The 22,392-nt window shown below is 42.5% G+C and overlaps 1 protein-coding gene across 1 annotated transcript; it reads left to right on the forward strand.

The window, feature by feature from the left end:
* The first annotated feature begins 15,447 nt into the window (after positions 1–15,447).
* On the forward strand, positions 15,448–21,923 carry LOC117544801 (dermatan-sulfate epimerase-like protein). The gene has a single exon (XM_034214231.1). It carries the CDS (start codon positions 16,481–16,483, stop codon positions 20,102–20,104), a length of 3,624 nt encoding a protein of 1,207 aa, XP_034070122.1. The 5' UTR covers positions 15,448–16,480; the 3' UTR covers positions 20,105–21,923.
* Positions 21,924–22,392: the final 469 nt, after the last annotated feature.

The following is a 22,392-nucleotide window of genomic DNA, read 5'->3' on the forward strand; positions in this document are numbered from 1 at the left end:
TTTCTTAGTTTTTGTTAGAAACTTCAGAATTAATTAGAAATCACATCAGGAGATGTCAAGGGATTTACTTCAAGGCTCAGCAAGGCAGTCCTTTTTCTGAGGCATCCTTCAGTGAGGACAGCCTGTGTTCATAATTCCATTTTTCATCAAAGTGTTTTAATCTCCACATCCTCAGTAAGCTGCAGACACATCTTAACAGGGAATCCACTGTCCTTATCATTTATGTTATTCCCTACTGGTCTTGCCTAAGCAATTTTAAACTTTAGAAAAGTTTAGATTTTCTCCTACAAATTGCAAGACAGGACTGCTTACTGTGCGTAATTACATTTCAGGTTTTCATAATTTCATGATTTGGCTGTAGAAGTGACTCCCATCGACTGAATCCAATGCATTTAAAGTAAGTCAGGAGTATCACTTGAAGAAGAACTTCACGTTGCCTGTGAGTCAAACTTGCAACCTAAACAAAGCAGGAAACCAGAGAGTTATGCAGGGGAATATGGTCACTCCTAATGCAGACTCCCTTTGAAGTCAGAATGTCTGCGGTCTGCAGAGCTGCTTCTTCAGGCCAGGCCTCCGAGCTCCATTCGGTTTGCCAGGGAGGAAATGATGGCAGTCCAACAATAAGGACATGCTGCAAACCTCAAAGGACATATGGAAATGAAGACTGCTCGATGGATTTTAATGCGTTTTCTCTTACCAACCAGAGACCCAATTGGTGATATAAAGTTTAATTATACTACAAAAGTAAACTTGCCATTTGAGTTAATGAATCGCCAGATTTACTACGTACCATTCTGAGGGGACCATGAATGTCTGAAACAAATGTCATACCAATCCATTCAGTAGCTTGAAATGAATTCTGGACACTAAATGTCTGTACAAAATTAATTGCTAATTCATCAAAATACATCCCTTGGGCAATGAAAACTATGACCTTATTGTGGCATTAGATCAACAGTCTGAATTACAAAAGTTGTAGTTTATTCCTCAGGGGATCATGACTATCTCTGCAAAATGTTATGGCAATCCAAATAATAGTTGATGAAATTTCACTAAAACCCAGAAATATCAAACTTGTGGTATAGCTAGAAGAAATGTCATACAACCAGCAAAGCCATTAGGATGGAAAATGTCATGGCAATCGATCCAATAGTTGAGATATTTCAATCTGGACCAATCGCTATCCATAGTCATGCTGGCCAAAAGAAAAAAATATGCAAGAACCCTCAGTATAGTTATTTCTCTAAACACAATAACAGCAAAAAGGTAAGACACAAGAAAGAGAGTTTGAGAGATGAAACCTTTGTACCATGACTTTCCATTTAGTGAAGGATTTTCCTCAGGGGAAGATTATTCGCAAGCAAATGAATTTGGCCTGAAAGGCCACCATTCAGAATTCCTTGGCTATTACAAGAACACAGGAAATCAATGAGACATTTTGCTGTGAACTGCAGATGAACCTGCACTTGCGCTTGTTTATGGATTTTAATTAGGGCCAAATAGACTCATGAATTTATGTAAAACCCTCGTACGCTAGTCTGCGTACCTCACAGACGGAGCTGGGGGAATGGGGCTAGGGTTGCAGGCTGTGGAAGAGGTCTGTTTTCTCCTGCCAAAACATTGCATGAAGTGAAGCAGGCACAGTGTGCTCTGCTCTCTCTATGTCTCATCTTTTAGTCACTTTTCAGAGACACTGCAGTTTCCCACTGGATACTGGTGTGAGTGACACTAGAAACTCATCTCCTTTTCCCCTGCCTCACGCCAACAAGTCAGCCGCACAAGCTGACGAGGTTTAAAACTATGAATAATGTGCACCTTTGAGAATACACATCCTCTCCCAGACTCTTTGATACGTTCACTGCGAAACGACGACTTTCAGGTTCAGATTAAACCGCAGACTCTATGGAAGTTGCGAAAAACGAGTGGGGGGTGGGGGCCTTATACCCTTTGAGTTCTCACCATGCATAGAGCTTAACCACAGCAATGGCAGTAAACGGTGTATCAGCCACGGTGTGATGTTGACTTTGGCACCCTCTGAGAAAACCATATGTCACTCTTTGGGATCGGAATTAGTTTTGAGAGCTGTTTATTCGCTTCTGTACAGAGTCACCGTGTCGTGTTACACAAACCAATATCTGCATAGCTGTATCAGCAAGTGGGGAAACAGGACCAAATCAATTCCAGCAGAGGAGGCATTGTGTTGTGACTGCAGCGCTGCCAGGCACTATTGTGAGCTTCAATTGGCTCTATGTGTGGTTCACGGTTTTTTAAATAGATTTTACAATCTTCCTGTCACCTCTCATAAAAGCGTACCTTTTTTAAATTCAAATGATCCTTTTGGGAGGCTGGAATTAGCGTCCTGAAATATTCATGACATGTTTCAGAACTTGTATTGTACACCTCCAAGGACTTGAACAGGTACTGTATCAACGCGGCTTGTGTCTGTAAATGTTTCATGGGCGCTGTGCAGCAGAACTAAGATCAGTTAGTCCTCAATGTTACTCACAGATACATTCAATCTTTCGCTTGCAACTGATTTTTTATTAAAATCATATTATTATCCTTAAGAACCATTGCTCAGTGTCCTACATCTGAATACCGTGTATGTTTAAATGCTTATTCTGGTTTATAACAACCTACGTGTAACCTATTTTCAATAGAATTAGATGGGGCAAGAAACATTAGCGGTGAGAGAACAGTTCTAAACCAGTTATACCTTATTACTTGTTCTCCTAAAACAGAGCAATCACCTGATGGGACCTATTGTCCTGGGATTGATTAGTATCTACTAGGGGTGCACCGAATGGGAAATTCTTGGCCGAAACCGATACCGAAAATAGGAAACAGTTGGCCGAAAACCGAATGCCGAAATGCCGAAAATGATTAATAGAAATATATATATATATATAATGTATACATTTTTTACCAATGTTGTTCAGCTACCTGATTATGGAAATAGACATGATTATGGCAAAACTTAACTTAAATAATAATCACTATTATGGGTCCATAAAACATTTATTCAGCACTTTTGAATGCATACAGTACATTGATATATGTCATGTATTATTGCTAAAAAACATTATATCGCAGTCTTAGTGTCGCCAACTCGTTTATAATAGGCAAAGACAACAAATGCGTCTATGATGTATTTTCGATCAGACGAGATCTCTCCCCCGTCTGTGTGCGAGGGGGCGGGGCAGTTTACACACACGCAGCTGCTACATGCAGCGGAGCACACTGCGGAGATGGCGGAGAGAACGCGCTCCGAGGTGTGGTTAAACTTTACCCGTCTCGATGTGGAGAATACTTGTTACCATAAGTGCAATAAGAGTTTAGCATGTAAGCACGAGCAATTTGTCTAAACATTTAGCAAAAGTGCACCGCATGCAGACGGAGGAATGTACCGGGTTCGACCGTCTTTCTAGCAGCGCTGTAGCCCCATCCACGAGTAACGTTTCCTTTCAGGTGTTATGTATGCTAGCAGCAACACACGGAGTTAACTACATTATACAAACATGGGTTAATGATTAGAGGAAACTGAGTTATTTAGTTTGTTAAATTTCAGCTATTCTGTTTACAGTCTGTCATCAGATTATTAATACGATTTGTTAAAGGGCAATCTCGATGACAAAGGTCAATATCCCCCCCCCCCCCCCCCCCCCCCCCCCCCTGTGAGCCAGCCGCGAGCATGGTCGCCGCGTCTTTATTACGTCATCACAACAACACGTTATGTTACCAACGTAAGCCTGTTCTGACATTCGGTGATATTTCGGCCGAAAGCCGAAAGGGCCTTTTTAACCATTTTCGGCCGATAATTTTCGGTGGCCGAATATTCGGTGCATCCCTAGTATCTACAATTTCACCTTACAAGTGATTTTCCTCACAATGTTGATATGAAACAGTTTTGAAGGGATGGAAAGCATAACATCATTTTAAAAGTGCACGTAAATGAAATATAAAATGTAGATTACTAATGGCCCTAATGACCCTTTAACCTACCGACTGTCTCATTGTCTGGCTGCTGTGTTGAATACAGTGTTATTAATTTAACACATTTCAGATTCATTTTACCTTCAAAACGTCAAGCTCAACACCCAGTTCAACAAAACAATCTGAGGATTTGAGCTTTGGTCAGTGACATTATAGGGAAGTAAAACAAACATGGATGCTACTGACAATCATTGACACCCTTTTCTTGACCCTCTTGACAAAGGTCAGCCTAATTTCCTGTTTCCTGTTCCTTGTTTGGATACTCGTTGGCAGTGACATCATGCAAATGTAAAGCAGTGTTTGAAAATATGGAGTATTAGGTGGTAGGGATGCACGATATTGGTTTTTTGAAACCGATACCGATAACTTCCTGCTTCTCAAGACCGATAACAAAAAAAAATGTACGCCACTAATTATTTTAACGCGATTAACGCATGTGTATTTTTTTTTCCTCGGCCGCCCCGTAGTTTCAGAGCGCATCGAGTTTAAAATACCATCTACAAGCTGATGCTGACAGCCCCGCTCCTGCCGCCCGCTTGTGGCAGACCACACTTCCACGCTCACCGGCAGGCACCGACTGTTATTAGTTATAATGTGTGGCCCGAGCGAGCGAGAGAGAAACCTTACGTGCATTGTTGTTGTTAGCATCTGGTGCTAGCTAGCTGCGCTAACGGATATACGGAGCTGTTTAAATGAAAACAGAGGAGCGACATTTCGCCACAACTGCGCCGAGCATTTGACTTTATGCAGGAAGCCAGACAGTGAGACATTGTACGACATGTCAGCACGGATAGTGCGCAACATGATTGCAGCGTCCAGGCAGCTCCGGTTCGAGCATATGCCTTGAGTTGCACATAGCTCCAACGCCCATACCACCGACGACATGTTTGTTTACTGTCCTGGCTTCACGAATTAGGGAGCGCTGGATTTGTGAAAAACTCCCCTATTCCTAAACCACTAATACCACAGTACTGGCAAAACGGGAGGAGCCGAGTGAAAAACAAGCGTCCCTCATCCCAATCCACCCACATCGCAGTATTTTTTTCTTTTTTTTTACCCAAAAAATATATTGTATATTATCGGGGCTATTAATACTGGTATCGGGTTTATCGGGATGACGTCATAATTCATAATATCGGACCGATAATTATCGGGCCGATAATTATCGTGCATCCCTATTAGGTGGTAATAATGATACATTCCAATGAAGGACATACATATAGGCCTACTGCACTTGTTAATATGCTTACAACTAGGGATGCTCCGATCGCCAATTTCGGGGCCGATCGCCGATCGGCGGAATCAGTATCGGCCGATACCGATCGAGTGGGCGGGGCCTACATGGAAGATTTAAACATCACTTTAAATCTTCCATTTAAAGTGATGTTTAAAACTCAGTTAATGGGGCTCATTCACTGGAGCTTCCACAAACAACAATCAACTTAATTATTACATTCAAATTATGTACATTATTCAAGTTTACATTCACTTTGGATAATAACACGGGAGAAATTAGCGGAAGCGCTCTCTGTTCCTCTCTCCCTCCCCCCTCTCCTGACAGCCTGTCAGTATCTCATGCAGCTCACTGATCCAGTAATGAGCAACAACCAATCACATGAATCTCCCGCCCCCGACATACAAAGCAAAAAACCCCGGGGATTTTATGCGAGCAATATATATATATTAGGGCCGGGACTTTAACGCGTTAATTAAGATTAATTAATTACACAAAAATTAACGCGTTAAAAAAATTAACGCATTTTAATCGCACTTATTTTTGCACAGCGGAACGTTTCTCACTGGATGAGTTTCAGGCGTACCGATTATACTGGAGCACCAACTAACGTTCATGACTTCAGACAACAACAAACCACAGTGAACAACAGTGGGAAATGTTGTTTTAAAAAACGGACGGATGGAAGCGTCGATAAGAGCCCGGTTGTGTGCAAATTATGCAAAAAGGAATTCGCATATCACCGCAGCACATCAAGCAGTGGCGGCGCCAGAGATTTTCTCTAGGGGGTGCTGTGGGGTAGCTTGACGTTTCATAGAGGGTGCTCAAACATTTAGGGTTTCCCATTAATGCACCAGCGCTACAGTTGAATTTTCTACTGCAACACTCCCCACGCACACACACACAGTGCACCCGCGACTGTTACAATGAAGGCTCGATAATCAGCTCACGGCATATAGGCAGGCGTAAAGTGCTATTTTTACAAGTGGGGAGCGGACCTCACCTCCTCTAGGAGGGTCCTCACCTCCTCTAGGGGGGTCCGGGGGCTAGCTCCCCCGGGAAGATTTTTTGTTACATATTTAAGTTAAAAGCATCAATCTGGTGCACTTTGAGAGCAACATTAAGAGATCTATGGATACATCTCAACACCCATACGAAACATTACTGTCAACAGATTTTCTATTTCTTTATAGATATTTTACAAATCACTCCCCTTTTAAAACAATCCGTTTGAGACCCACTGAGATAACTAGACTAAAGTTAACTATCTAAACACTGAGAGAGTCCTTTACTTCACCTGAGTTGAGGTTACCTGAGACTCTCCGTCTGACAGGAGAGAGTTCTCCCTCCACCTTGTTGTTGAAAAAGCTCCTTATATCCATTAGCTTGGCTAGCTAGCACCAGATGCTAACCACAACGATCTCCGGTAGATACCCACTGGTGCGCGAGGCGAGCTCTCTCGCTCGCTCGCGCACGCACGCACACAAAATGGCTCGTGCCACACACACACACACACACACACACACACACACACACAGAGCAGGGCTTGAATGAAACACAGAGACCCAGAAGTAAGCTACTTGTACTCACGAGGCCTATTATGTGCAGAATCCCTCTCGCTTTCAGTTGGTTTTGATTGAGTGTCCACACGTGGTCATTTAAGGACTAAAAAACGATCAATTTTTCACTTTGCTGTTAGCAAATCATTTGGCGCTCTAGCTAACAGGAAGTCAATCAAGTGTCACAAAGTAATTTAGCCTATGGGTAGGTCAAAAATTGAATGGGTGCTGACCATTGGCCTAATCATATCACCTGTGTTGGCTTTATGTTTTTGGTCAAAAATGTGTTTGTTTCACATATGCATTGATGTAATCAATAATATTTCTAATTTAATTTAATAAAAATAATAATAACAATTTTTGAAAAAAAAAAAAAAACACATATTTCTTGGGGGTGCTTAGGGGGTGCTTTGGCAATCCTAGGGGGTGCTTCAGCACCCCCTAGCTCCCCCCTGGCGCCGCCCCTGCATCAAGCCTCAAGTATCACCTCAATGCAAAACATATAGCAGCTAGCGTGGAAGCTAGCGTGGACGTTAGCCTCTTTTATCGCGTTCACACCAAAAAGAGCCGGTACTAAAATTAGTTAATGAGAACCTTTTTACCCCGACGAAAGTCCCTGCTAGAGAGCAGAGAGCTGCTAGAGAGCAGGGACTTTCGTACGGCTCTCTTGTGAGAAAATAGCTATATTTCTGATTGGCTGGGCGGATTGCAAACCACGCCCCGTAAAACTCCCAAAAAGTTTTGTGAAGCCGCCATTTTATTATCCTCGCATTAGCATTATTAGCATTAGCCCAGCGCAGAAACGCAGAGAGACTAACTTATGGCAACACAAAATAAAACATGGGAGCGGTGGAGATGAGGAGGTGTCGGCATTCTGGCGATATACTCGGAAGGCTGCTGGGACTCCCAGCAGCTTCTACTGAAGCCAGTCCCTAACTCCGGGGACTTCCGGCCGGGGACTTTGGGCGGCAGTATACGCCGTGAAGTGGTTTGCGGCCTGCCAGTAAACCCAAAGCAGAAGAAGAAGAAGTGACGTCAGCGGCTTCATTTGCCTAATCCACCCCCAGGTTCAAAGAGTTCTCATGAACTAAATTCTCATGAACCTTTGTGGGAAAAGTACTGCGGTGTGAATGCGCCTAATGGTATACTAAAATCCATGTGAAAAAAAATTGCTTCTCACTGTTCTTAGGTCAAATATGTATATGCGATTAAAAATACGATTAATTTCGATTAATTAATTACAAAGCCTCTAATTAGATTACTTTTTTTAATCGAGTCCCGGCCCTAATATATATATAAACTCCCCAAACAGGCGAAAACCTACCAGTTTCACCCACTGTCTCTGCCACCTCCCTCCATGCCTGGTTCCTCCGGTTTGTATCCCGTTAATAGTTCTGGTCGTAAAGAACCGGGTGATTTGCTACCGTAATTTCTCGTTTGGAATATGAGGAAATGAACTGCGGTCTGGTTCTCCCTGTGTGTGTGTTTCGCTGCGCTTACCTGTCCGGCGGGCGGAGCTGCAGGATTTCTGCTTCACACACGTTGCATACCGCTATTGTACTGTCTTTTTCGGACACCTTAAAGGAATGCTATGCTCATGACACTCATTTTTAAATAATTATCATTCGATAAAACAGACCAGTCTCTGCCAGTCTCTCTCTTTTTTTTTTTTTAATCCGATGACATTATCAGTGATTTTAAACTGATTAATTACCGAAATAACATCAACACTGTGGGTGGCAACATTTTACCGGACGTGACGTAAACCATGCGTTTGGTTTCGAGGACACGTTGATGTTCATGTTATTTACTGTAGTTACTCTCTTCAAATATGCCTCATTGTATCGCGAAACATTGCCACAATTCTGATAGGAACAATCCACGGAATGCTCGGTTCCATCTGTTGCCAAAAGGTAAGCGTAGGAAGTACGTTCGGAGGCAGTGGCTAGCGAAATGTGGCCGGCCCGAACCGAAAGATCCACAGGCGCATGTATGCAGCGAACATTTCAAGTTTCCGGACGACTACTATGAGTATGATAAAACATAACATGGGATTTATTGAACAACCATTACTTAATGGAGATGCAGTACCATCGGTCTTTCTGGTGTCATCACCGACCAGGACACCAGTTCGGCCAGTTGAGAAATCGCCCTCTGCAAGTGTGAAGCGACGGAGGACCAGAAGTAGTGCTCGGAGTAAGAATAAGGTATGTTATGGCGCATTTCCATTGCAGCGGGTAGCCCCGTTTAAACTTCCTTTATCGTCCAGGCCAGGCCAGTTTTTGGTGGCCTTTCCATATAGCGTAGTACCGGCTAGTGGGTATTTCCCCCCAGTTTTTCCGGCCCCATAAAATCGTGGTTCTAGGGCCAGGGACAACGAGGCTGAGTATGCTAAACTAGAGAGGGAATCGCTAGCAAGGGTGGTACTACATGCATACATATCTAGTAATCAAAATCATTGTATCTACTAAGTAGTACTAAGTAGGCTCGAACCTGTATGGCTGAATTCCCCCTTCCAATCTCTTCATATTGCTCAAAACTTCGCCATGTTTTCGTGTGTTTACAAAGTGAACGCATGGATGACGTCACGACCATCACGTGACTACTGAAAATGGGCAAAATGGCAGCGGCCTGACGGAATATACAGGTTTTGATAAAAAAGAGCTATAAAATCATTATTTACCGGGGAATATCGCTGATTTCTTCAGGGTATGGTTTAAACATAATGTTTCACTAAATACTGAAGTTTTGATTAATTATCTAATGAGTGGAGCATTCCTTTAAAATAATGCCAGACCGGAGAAGCCATTTTGACGAGCATGTTTTGCCGCGCACAGAGAAAAGTGTCATGTATTTTACGGCTCTCGCGATCGGCATGTTTAGAGAGCACCGATCGATCGGTAGAGAGTGAGTATCGACCGATCTCGATCGGTGACCGATCGATCGGAGCATCCCTACTTACAACATTGTGTATTACCTATATGAACAATGGCCCAAACTCTAAAAGTATTTAAGTAATTTAAACTGGATATTTCCTTTTTTTGATACAATGTATTTTTTTGCTGAGTTTTCAGAAACTGTGGTAATCTGCACAGGTCATGATCCCCACTATGAGCTTTGTACATTTGTTTGAGTTTTTCTCTGTTTTTTTATAAAAGATCCAAGCACTTCACTATACAAGGTCAACTAAAGAACTCTGAGGATGAGTTAAAGGAAACTGGAAATATAAAACATCCTTTGTGCTATAGCACATTCATCTGCTATAGCACAAAGGATATTTTATATTTCCAGTTTCCTTTAACTCATCCTCAGAGTTCTTTAGTTGACCTTGTAGTACAGTTGAAAAAACATGAGTACCTACTATTTGCGTCTGATGTCTTCAGCTGCCGCTCAATGTCAGCTGCTGTGTGTTCTTTCCATTGTACAGATGCTATGGAGAAACACAATGCAAATGTCACAAGTGATGTATAAGCTGCAAAGACAGAACAGTGTGCGCACCAAAAAAAACACGCAAACTGAAATGAACGGTGTGAGCGATGATTCGAACACTTCAGCAAACGACAACAGATGTCAGTCCACATTAAGCAGCAGGTATTAGGGACATCAGACAGATGCAAACGCCACTGAAAGGTAACACAGTGCAGTCGTTCACAACACATGCCAAATAACAATTCAATGAACAATGCAGAAACATTTTCTTGCAGTATGCTTTAAAATCTTAAGAAAAAACAGTATTCTGGCACAGCCTTTTTTTACAATGAAGGAAAAAACACTGTTATGCTTTCAGGCTACTCACATTAATAGCCTTGGAATGTGATGATCTTCAGTTGTGATCAAAAACACTGTAAATGAGGCACTGAAGAACTGAGAACTGCTCGCAGAGGTCTGATATCATGGTGTGATAAACAAAGCTTACACGATTGTTTTTATTGTAGAAATGTTTTCCATCTTTGTGTGTGAACATTATGAAGTATTACCATTCTCATCAGGTATAGTATTTCCTGTTCTATAGACAATGTAATGGTTTTAAGGGACCACTGAAGGTACCTTGAGAATACTGGAGCCGCATGCTCTGTTTGGAGGAGACTGCTGTGATTGACAGACGGCTTCACAGAAACCATCTTTGAAACCTGAACAGTTGGAGCCAATTTTCCCTGTGCCTTTACCCAGAGGGCCGGATGCAGGACACAGGCCTGCCGAGCAACCTGAGACCCTATGGGGGGAGGGGGGGAATTGAAATTCTCTGCAGGGAAAGAAAAAGGGGAGTCTTTCAAGGGGCCTGGATCGCACCACCCTTTGCTCCCAGCATGGCTTATTTTTTGATAAGGGCATTCGCTGTCAGCACACAACTCTCCTTTCAATATGTATGCCTGGAGATTCTGTTTTTTCTCAACAAGCAAAGCCGAGATTTGCAAAGCTTCAAACAGACAGTGTAAACAGCAGGATAGCTGCTACACAAGGCGCAGAGACACTCGGTGCCACCTGTCAATCAGTGGTGCATTCAGGATCCATGTTGGACACGTTCTTGGTAATCTACTGTTTATCTCCTCTGATCAGATACAATGGGAGCCAGAGCCTTTTCTTATCAAGCTCCACATTTGTGGAATCAGCTTCCAGTTTGTGTTCGGGCGGCAGACACCCTATCCGTTTTTAAGAGTGCGCTTAAGACCTTCCTTTTTGATAAAGCTTATAGTTGGGGCTGATTAGATTCAGCCCCTAGTTTTGCTGATATAGGCTTAGTTTGTCGGGGGACATCTTACTTCTTCCTTCTCTCTGTCTATACCTGTGTACTCTCATGTTCCGATTAACCCAGCTTCCCCAAATGTCTTTCTCTTTGGTGTCTATATACGCCGGGATCCGGAGTCATGGATGATCCTGCGCTCCTGTGTCCTGGATCGCGAGCCCTGGATCTTGAGTCGTGGCTGTGGTCCTGGATCATAGGTCCTGGATGGATATCCTTGTGGATTCATCTTCCTATTATACACACATGCATTTCCAAACATTTGGACTACCTATGTTGCAAATGTATTATCTTTTCAATTTACACACGGCATCTATTGCACGTCTGTCCGTCCTGGGAGAGGGATCCCTCCTCTGTTGCTCTCCCTGAGGTTTCTCCCATTTTCCCTTTAAACTGTGGGTTTTCTCCAGAAGTTTTTCCTTGTACGATGTGAGGGTCTAAGGACAGAGGGTGTCGTATTGTCATACTGATATTCTGTACACACTGTGAAGTCCACTGAGACAAATGTAACATTTGTGATATTGGGCTATATAAATAATTATTGATTGATTGATTGATCAGATGTGCTTGGAATAGCGCTAGGCAACCAGCGATAAGGAACAACTCGAGGACCTCCCGCCCGACCCGAGGCCCTAACAGCTGCGGGTGAGAGTGATTAGAGTGTCGGTTTACTCGGGTTGACATCATTCCATCACTTCCACCACCAACCAAGGCCTCCTCTAATTAGGACGCTCCGTTGAACTCCTTCTCCGCAATGGAAGTCTGACAGGGTAGAATCGACATGCTGCATTGTGGCGATAAGGAGTTATTCCTGTTAGTTTTGGAGTAAAACTTCAAAGGATGTCGGGTGAGCAACAGGAAAACATTCCTCTCGCTCAGAGGCCATTTGGAGAAGCGATTTTCGAGTGACGACGGGACATAACGCAAGTGGAGGCAACAAAATGAAGATCAAATTAGTCAGAAGTACTCTGCTGAGAAACGTGGAAGTGGAACAGATGGGCAGTTAATGGAAGTGCAAGTCTGGTAGAGCTGAGAGCAGAGGGGAGCGCACTCAAACGAATAAAAAGTTCCTATTTTGAGGTTTTAAACAAGATTATTTCTTCGAAATAATCAGCCTTTTAGCAAAAGAGATAGTTACACTGTTTCCTTCATATCAGATAATATCTTATAAGACAAGGTTGATGACCTAAATCAGAAAATGCTTGAAAATAAACCAGTTTCTATTTAATAAATCCTTATGCACTTGATTGCGTTTTCTAAAAAATACATATTTTATGAATTCCTGTATAAATGAAACGTCAGAAGTTCTATAAGGACTTTGGGGTAAACAGTTCTTGCCAGTGAGGCAAATCCATGCACTTACTTACATTTCATTTACATCAGAGGATTGCTCTGATTCCTGGCAATATGTAACACAATCTCTAAGTGTTGAAGTAGCTGAAGTCAAACACATGAAAAGGTGGCAGAAAGACATTAAATAGGGATATCTTTTTCTAAGTTCACATGTTTGGATCAGGGAATAGTTTTAGGTTCTCAAGCTGCTGCTGCCAAAGAATTCCCAGCCTCAGTGTAACTGAGTAAGTTCTGGCCTGAAAGCACAATGTGGTTAAAACTCGTAGCCCGCAGAATCCTAACAATCATTTTATCTCCAAGGATGATAGTGGCTCAGTGTTCAGATCAAATATACAAAAGTAATGCACTCAGCTGCCTTAGCTTTTTTCAGCACTCTCATGACCAATCATAGGTTTTAATTTCATCCTTTTTTAGGTTACGTCTAAAAAATATATGCCAGTTTTCAGTGCTTTTTAAAAACAACTTCTTAAACGAGCATGTGAGGAACACTTCAACAACAACTGAGCGACATGTTACGTGGCTAAGCCTTATGTGGACATAGCATAAGACACAGTGTCATAAAGGAAATTCAAGCATGGATTTAGGTTTACATCTTGCCGCTATCACATCATCATAATTTGGGCACTCTTAGGAGTCTGCGTGTAGATGAGGCGGGATAACCACTACTCATGATGGCCAGTACAGTGAAACTCAACTATTTTTAATAAGTTAAGTAAAGTAGACATTGTATTTGTTTTCTACTGAATGAATGGCAATCTATAGACACTAAATGCCATTTTGATTGTCTCCTTAGTCCTGAGGTTTTATTTTGAAAATCTGAACATTATTTATGAATCAGATGAGATAATTATAAGTATTTATAATTGGCATGTTGGTCCTGATGTGTTCCTCTGCAGTGGGACAGTTGATGCAGGGAAGCCACATTAAAAACAAAATCTGTTGAGAAGTCTAATCAGTTTTTGTTGTTGATAGTATGTCATTAAAATCTGTCGGTTGTTTACAGAGTTCTAAGCATCCTTTTGATTCACAAAGTACAATCTTTATGTTTATGAAGTTATTTGACTGATGTGAGCTCAAGATTATCCTCACTGTTTAAATGAAGACAGCTGTTTAGCAGTGCATTTCCTCTCCATATGGACTGTTTGTCCTAAGAGAGATTACTGTTCGTGTTTTCTGCAGCCATCCTGATAAGGCCAACTGTGTGCCTGTAGGGTTTGCTTTTGAGCTGAGGGAAGTAAAAAAAACACATCATGCAACAGTGTTCCCTGAGGGATGGCATGCTGCAGAAGACACATGTGAACCGGGTATAGAGAACACGATCCATCATTAAATGAAGATGCCGCGCAGAAACCTAACACACACAGAATGATGTGATCAATGAGAGTGCAGTGCCTTGTGTTAGGACAGTCAAATGTCACACATTTCTCTAAGGGGAGATGCTTTTGAGGCTATTGAATGCCTCTTCGGTTGCCTCAGGAAATCTGGTACAAAGACATGCAACTGAGACTAAAGATAAAACTGCAAATAAACATTTTATGCAAAGAAAGTCATTTTAAATTTAAAAACAGGATCTAGACTGTAATGGTTATTATCTTTATAATACAAGTTCATGTTATTTCCACACAAAGGCTGGTATAAATGTCAAGGCTAATCATGGTCACTCTTAGCGAAAGTAATAATGAGTTTTATTTTTAAGTACCAGTTTCTTATAGCAGGGTTATATTTGTTCTGTTTATTATAAGGCCAGCAGCTAGTTAGCTTAGCATAAAGGCTGCAAGCAGGGAGGAAACAACTAGCCAAGCTTATCAAAATGTTAAATTATTCCAATTAAGAAAACATATCAGAATAATGGACTTGTTCAACAGTTTGGGATTCAAACGTTTGCTTTCTCACTGAGAGTCAATTGAAATAAATATGACTTCATATTCAGCCCTCAAGCTAAAAATAGCAGCCGGCTAGCTCAGCATAGAGACCTGAAGCACAACAGCCAAATTAAAGTACAATTAAATAAATAGTTTGACAATTCTTGAAACCGATCCTTCCATCATCAACATATAGGCTATAGATTTAAATATATTCTCTCATTTACATTTGAGTGTATTTCCCATTATCTACTTCTCTTCATTGTAGCCTATTTATCAAAAAGTCAAAAACAAACGTGTGTCTATTAAGTGCAATGCATATCTTTTATTATAAATCCAAAAAGAGTGTTTTATTATTTGGCTTCTCTAACCTCCTGCTTTTAGCATGGATTTAACATAATTAGTAACATCACATTATACAGAGAGAGAGAGATGAGGAGAGAAAGCTCAGATTTCATCGAGAGAGCTCTCTAGCGCTAATCTCTCTCTCTCTCGCTCTCTCTCTCTCTCTATCTCTCATCTCTCTCTCTCTCTCTCTCTCTCTCATCTCTCTCTCTCTCTCTATCTCTCTCTCTCTCTCTCTCTCTCTCTCTCTCTCTCTCTCTCTCTCTCTCTCTCTCTCTCTCTCTCTCTCTCTCATGAGCGATTAGGCTGGACTTCTGAAGCCACGGCTCCCTCTACAGTTTGTACAGTGATAATTTTCCATCCAGTGCAGGAAAAAACAATCAAACTGACTGTGTTGAACAGTCGGGGGAGACACACAACGGAGACGCGTCCGGAGATCTCGCACACATACACAGCTGCACACGTGAGATGTGTGTCTCAATCGGCATCGGATACATGCACAACCCGACAGACACATTTACATCTGGATCGCTCATCATTCGGGAGGCTGATTTACTGTTTCCTACGGACAAACCAAAACATGCCTCATTCTTTGAATACTTGAGGAGTGACGACAACTTTCTTCTCCTCGGACTTCACTATACTAATCGGCGAATATAGGAAACGTGGAGCTTTAAAAGAGGACAGTGACGGATTTGACAATGCAAACGGATCAGTTTCCCGATCAGGATTTGCAATTTTAAGCAGCAGCCAGTTTGGAGCCTCCGCAGCGGGGGGAAACCAAGATGATATCCGCCGAGATGCGTGGTTTCCTGAGGTTCCTATCCGTGGATGTTGCGGCTCGGTCGGGCTGCACACGGAGCCTTTGGGTGTCTGTGATTGGACCGGACACAGACTGGGGCTGACTGATTTTTGTCAGAGAGGAAATGTTTTGTGGAGGGGATCAATATGAGCTTCTGGCGCACGCGAGAAGGAGAGATCTTTACGAGCACACTTATTACTATGAAGACGGAAGCAAACCTGCAGGACTTTTTCTCTTGGATTTAAATTCAAAACAGACCACAAACAGCTTATTATCGACAGACATTTCTGTACAATCAATCTGATGTTTTTTTTTGGCTTTGCAAACTGTTGGAAGATTGTTGCAAGTGGATGTGGTTCGTGTTTCTTTTTGCACTGAAGTTTTCTTCCTCTCCTTTTTGAATATTATTCATTGGACTACGATATTGCACCATTTGAGTTTTAAAATATATATTCTTCAAACTCTTTTTCCTCCAACAAATCCTGGTCTTTTACAACAAAAAAAACGACTAGAGTTATGGGTAATTTTAACAATGCTTTTATGAAGACGAATACATAATAAATAATTTCCCTTAGTTTTAAATGCAGTAAAATGTATTCACACATGCCTGGCAACATGGCAGTGAACTGGGTTGTATATTCAGTTGTTTTACTTCCACTGTTCGCAGTGGGGACAGCTCTCTCCGGGGTCTTCAACGCCACAGACAGAGACATGTTTTCAGATGACTTGCTGCAGTGGAAATTTAAGTCGTCTGATTCCCATCCCAATCTATATTTTAACCAAGTGGATGTGTTGCACTTGAGGCAAAGGTCCTCCACCACCCACAGTCAAATATTTAAAGTCATCCGAGCGGCTGCGCTCACAATGTTGTCTAATGTCCCCTATTACATGCCCCCTGTGAAACATGCGGAGTTTACAAGCAAGTGGAATGAGATTTATGGGAACAACCTGCCTCCCCTGGCTCTCTACTGCCTGCTGTGCCCGGAGGACTCTGCTGCCCTGCAGTTTCTTATCAAGTTTATGGACAGGATGGCTGAATACCCGGACTGGAAGGTAACCAGTGCCCCCAACGACGAGGTCCCCACTGCGCACTCTCTCACTGGGTTTGCTACTGCTTATGACTTTGTTTACTCTTACCTGGATGAGCGACGGAGGGATGTTTACCTCAAGAAAATTCGATCAGAGACAGAGGAACTGCTTGAGGTGTCGAAGCACAGGGGGTGGGGGAAACAGTACCTCCAAAATCATCAAACCACTAACATATTGGCTGTCCTGATTGGTGCAATAGTGGTTGGATCACATGACTACCCAGAGTCAATGATCTGGAAACAAGTTGCAGTGAACTACATGGAGAAAACTATGTTTCTCCTTAACCATGTTGTTGATGGGTCTCTGGATGAGGGAGTAGCCTATGGGAGCTACACAGCCAAGTCCATCACACAGTATGTCTTCTTAGCTCAGAAACATTTCGACATTGACAACATGCAGAACAACTGGCTGCGGGAACACTTTTGGTTTTATTACGCTACTCTCTTGCCGGGGTTTCAGAGAACAGTTGGCATCGCAGACTCCAACTACAACTGGTTTTATGGGCCGGAGAGCCAGCTTGTTTTCCTCGACTCATTTGTCATGAGGAACGGGACGGGTAACTGGCTGGCTCAGCAGATTAGAAAGCACCGACCCAAGGATGGTCCCATGGGGCAGTCGTCTGCCCAGCGCTGGGCTACACTTCACACAGAATACATCTGGTACAACTCCCACCTCACTCCACAGCCTCCACATGACTTTGGAAAAGCTAAGATGCATATTTTCTCAAACTGGGGCGTGGTTACCTACGGAGCAGGGCTACCAAATGGCCAGGGTAACACTTTTGTCTCCTTTAAGTCTAGCAAGCTGGGTGGCCGTGCAGTCTATGACATTGTCCATGACAAGCCTTACTCTTGGGTAGAGGGCTGGAACAGCTTTAACCCAGGTCACGAGCACCCTGATCAGAACTCTTTCACTTTTGCTCCTAATGGACAAGTATTTGTTTCTGAAGCACTTTATGGTCCAAAGTACAGCTACCTTAACAATGTTTTGGTGTTTAGTCCGTCTCCTACCAGCCAATGTAACAGTCCGTGGGAGGGTCAGTTGGGGGAGTGTGCCAAGTGGCTGCGCTGGACTGATGAGGGGGTGGGTGATGCCAGAGGAGAGGTGATTGTCGCGTCCTCACACAGAGACACCATGTTTGTAAGTGGGGAAGCGGCGTTGGCTTATTCCCCTGCTATGAGACTGAAGAGTGTGTACAGAGCTTTAGTTTTGCTAAACTCTCAAACTCTGCTGGTGCTTGATCACGTAGAAAAGTGGAGTGATTCACCTGTAAAGTCCCTCAGTGCTTTTTTCCACAATCTTGACATTGACTTTAAATACGTTCCTTTCAAATTCATGGACAGATATAATGGCGCCATGATGGATGTGTGGGACGCTCATTATAAAATGTTCTGGTTCGACAGCCAGGGTCACAGCCCTGAAACCAGGATACAAGAGGCAGAGCAGGCAGCTGAGTTTAAAAAAAGGTGGACTCAGTATGTCAATGTCACTTTTCCAATGACAGGCACTGTCAGCAGAGTAGCTTACGTGTTACACGGGCCATATGTCAAAGTGTCTAGCTGTAAATTTGTGGATAATAGCAAGAATGGCGTGAGACTTTCTTTAACCTTAAATAACACAGAGACGATAGTGTCCATTGCTACAAACTACAAAGACATAGGGGCTAGGAGAACTTATCTAGGATTTGGAGGTCACTGTAAAGTTGAGGATATAAATCAAATCACTCGATATGGCCTTGGGACTCAACTTATCCCTAAACAAATCAGCACTGATAATCAGCTATTTGACTTTGGATTCACAGTCAATGTAATAGCAGGGGTTGTTCTCTGTGTGGCCATAGGATTTTTGACTATACAGAGAAAGTTTTATGTCTGCTTCAGCAGGCTGATGCGTTACACCCTCCTCTCTGTGCTCATTCTGTGGATAGCCGAGCTGCTGTTTGTGTCTAACAGCTGCGATCAGCTTCTCTGTGGGGTTAAATGGAAAGGTGCGGGCGCCAAAAGTGAAGTAAACAAACAAATCGCACTGTACGAGCTGCACCGGCTCCCCCTACCCACCGTTGTCATAACAACCCTTCCCGGATCGGGGTCAGAAATACTCAAGCACCTTTTCTACAACAGCTCAGACTTTGTTTACATAAGAGTTCCCACCGAGCACCTGGATATCCCTGAGACAGAGTTTGAGTTTGACTCTTTAGTCGACGCCTGTGAGTGGTCAAGGTCAGACGCTACGCACGGACGGTTCAAGATTATTCAGGGCTGGCTGCATTCGCTGGTCCACAACACTAAGCTGCACTTGCAGAATATTCAGCTGGCTGAGGGCAGTAGGGTCAAACAGCCCCAGAGAGGTGACCCCTCAAGGGACAGAAAGAAAAGATTTAGGAGGAGAGAGCCAGCGTCTGAGCTAAAGGGCAAGCTGAGAGCAAGTCTGGACAGAGATGCAGAGTATGTTAGGGAGATGAGACGCCATGTTGCGGAGTACCCTAACGCCCGAGTTGTCCTCAACATGCGGAGCGGAAGCTGGGCGCTTAAACTGCCTTTCATTCAAGAGGTGGTGGGACCTTCCTTGAGGACAATCTACTTGGTGAGAGACCCTCGAGCATGGATTTATCTCATGGTTTATAACAGCAAACCCAGCCTTTACTCTCTTAAAAACATCCCTCAGCACCTTTCCTTGATATTCAAGGAGGATGCTGTGAGTGACAGGTGCCCATCTTCTGCGCCAGAGTTTAAAATAATCCAGAGGCTCCTGTCCCGTTCTGAGACAAACCCCATTTTGATACTGGCTCATCTGTGGCTGGCTCACACCGCAGCGCTGCTGAGAGTCAGCGAGAGCCTCCCCGAGGAGTCCTTCCTCCAAGTTAAGTTTGAGGACGTGGTCAACTTCCCGCAGGAGACGGCGGAGAGCATACACACATTTCTGGGGGTGCCTGTGTCCCCCGCAGCCCTCAACCAGCTTATCTTCACCACCTCCACAAACCTTTACAATCTCATTTATGAGGGGGACATTTCACCAGCCAACATAAACATGTGGAGACAGAATATGCCTCGGAAGGACATGAGACTCATAGAAGATGTGTGTGGGAGTGTGATGAGGAGGCTGGGTTACACCAGGTTTGCAAATTAACTTGCTGGTCAGCTGATATTGAGCTGTCTTGTTTACTGTAGCTGCTATTGAGTTCTGTAAAAAACTTTTTTTTTGCACTGACTTTACATTTCAAAAAGCTGTTACAAGTTGAGGAGAAACTGCGTAGCATTTCTGTTTGTTTGGGTATTGTTCAGACCATGGCAACACATTTTTGCGAGGGAGGAATATTTTACATTAAAATAAATGGAAGGGAGCTTGTGTTTTTATTTTACCCCTAGGAGCCCTTCACACTCATGTTGCAGTCTTTTATTGAGTGAAACTTAAGACCTTTGCTGTCTTACATGCAGAGTTGGATTTTAGCATACCTTTTTATTTGACAACAGCTCAGTTTCACAGTAAATATTATGTAATGTTGGTTTTAGTAAGAGATGAGATTCCCTAATCTGTGATGTCAGAGATGTTTGCACATAATCCATATCTGTGATTACATTTTTTTTGAGCATGGATCAAAAGATTTGAGCTGGTTTGGAACAAATTCATTATGAAGCTCATTAAGAAGTAAGATTCATATGTATGGACAGTCTTCTTATTTGTGGCTTTGGGAGATCATTTCCAAAGAGTCATTTGGCTGTCAGGAATTTAATATCTGATCTTTGTGTGCCGTTTCCCTTTAAAACTACGAAATGTTGCAATGTATAAACTCTTTTACTAGGCAGAGAAAAATACAGTATTGCTTTAATATAGATTTATGAATGACATGGATTGTATTTTCATCACTAGACGGATTTTAGTTTAGCTCAAAGATGTTATGATAGCTTTGTGGTTTAGCACTTGTGCAGGAACTCTTTTTATTGTATGTGGGATACAGTGCATTTCGGATATATACAACGTCTGAAGATATGTGAACCTCAGAAGATATAATATGTAGAAGGAAGAAAGTTAGAAGTATTTATGGATTCCAAAGACACATATCCCAAAGGATCGGGTATGAATAAGATTATTATAACTCCCTTTAGCATTTATTGAATAAGATCAGAGGAAAGTGCTTAATAGGGATCAAACTGGAGAAAAAAAAGAAAACCTGTCAGCCTTGACACATTTCTAGTCAAAGCAATTTCCAAAACACCCCCCTCAGCTACTCATAATAATCTGCAAAATGCCATAACGGACGCTTGGCCTGTGTGCTATTGTTGTGCTGTCTGTCTAAAAGGCCTGGAGGAAATGCAAACAGTTTCCATTTCCTGTCGTGGTCAATCAGATATCCATAATCTTTCTAGGCCTTTGTCTTGAGAGAGTTCAGCGAGCAGTGAATTGAGCAGGGACTAAACATGGGATGAATATTAAGTAACGCTACAGAAAAAAAAGTCAGAGACCATTACTCTGTGATGTTATGCTCTTTGGCCTGGCCAAACATTTTTTTTCTCAGTAACCTTCAAAGCTTCAACATTTCTGTACTGTAAATGGATCACATGTAACATGCACATGGCTCACAATCATACGCTTTCCCATTGCTTTCTGAACACACAAAACCATACTGTGCTCATTTGGAAAAATCCATCTTTCCTCAACAGTCCTGTTTGTTTTTTTCTCTACGAACACTGAAACACTTGACTGCCTGTAAAAAAAATCCCTTTGATGTTTGTGGTCTTTGAATGTGTAGACTTGGCAGACATGCTTTCACTTTGGTGTTGCAATCCTGTTACCAACTCTGTTTTGTATTTGCTCGTGGGGATATGGTTCCTTGCTTATGTGGCCTTGAATTACAATCATTTTCTTTATAACGTTTTTTCTGTGGGGCTCCGGAGCAAGAGGAGGAGATGTAATGAAGACAATAAATTCATAAATATATCAGCAACCACTCTTTTGTTTGGTACATTGAATCATCTTGTGCTTTGAAAACAGACTGTACCATGTGATTATGTGACATAAATCCTCATTAGCTTCATATAGGGTTATTATACTCATGTTTAACCTCTATTATCTATCACTGCAAAAGACGGCATACATTTTAATAGTCTCTTTCCCTGTTGGTTACTGCAAAGCCACTTGTAAAACGTGTGCAGACGTCTCTGTGCTGCTGCCACAATTATGCAGCATTGAAATCTCCATTTTATTAGACATGGATGACAGAAGCCTAATTGCTTGGGTGACGTGCTTGACAAGGAGGAGCCAACAATTAAAAACATGTCAGGAAATGATTTTTTCACGCTCTGACTGAGATGGGACTTTAACAGGAGCAGCCTTAGAAAGAGCACATGCCGTATCTCACATCTCAGACCAGTCACAATGAGTCAGTCATTTCATTACTCATTTGTTCTTGATCCCTC

This window comes from Gymnodraco acuticeps, unplaced genomic scaffold, assembly GCF_902827175.1.
Source record: "Gymnodraco acuticeps unplaced genomic scaffold, fGymAcu1.1, whole genome shotgun sequence".
Taxonomy (NCBI): domain Eukaryota; kingdom Metazoa; phylum Chordata; class Actinopteri; order Perciformes; family Bathydraconidae; genus Gymnodraco; species Gymnodraco acuticeps.

Bases quoted from the DNA above. Each gene is read 5' to 3' on its own strand.
- LOC117544801 (XM_034214231.1), top strand. From the start codon at position 16,481: ATGTATTCACACATGCCTGGCAACATGGCAGTGAACTGGGTTGTATAT.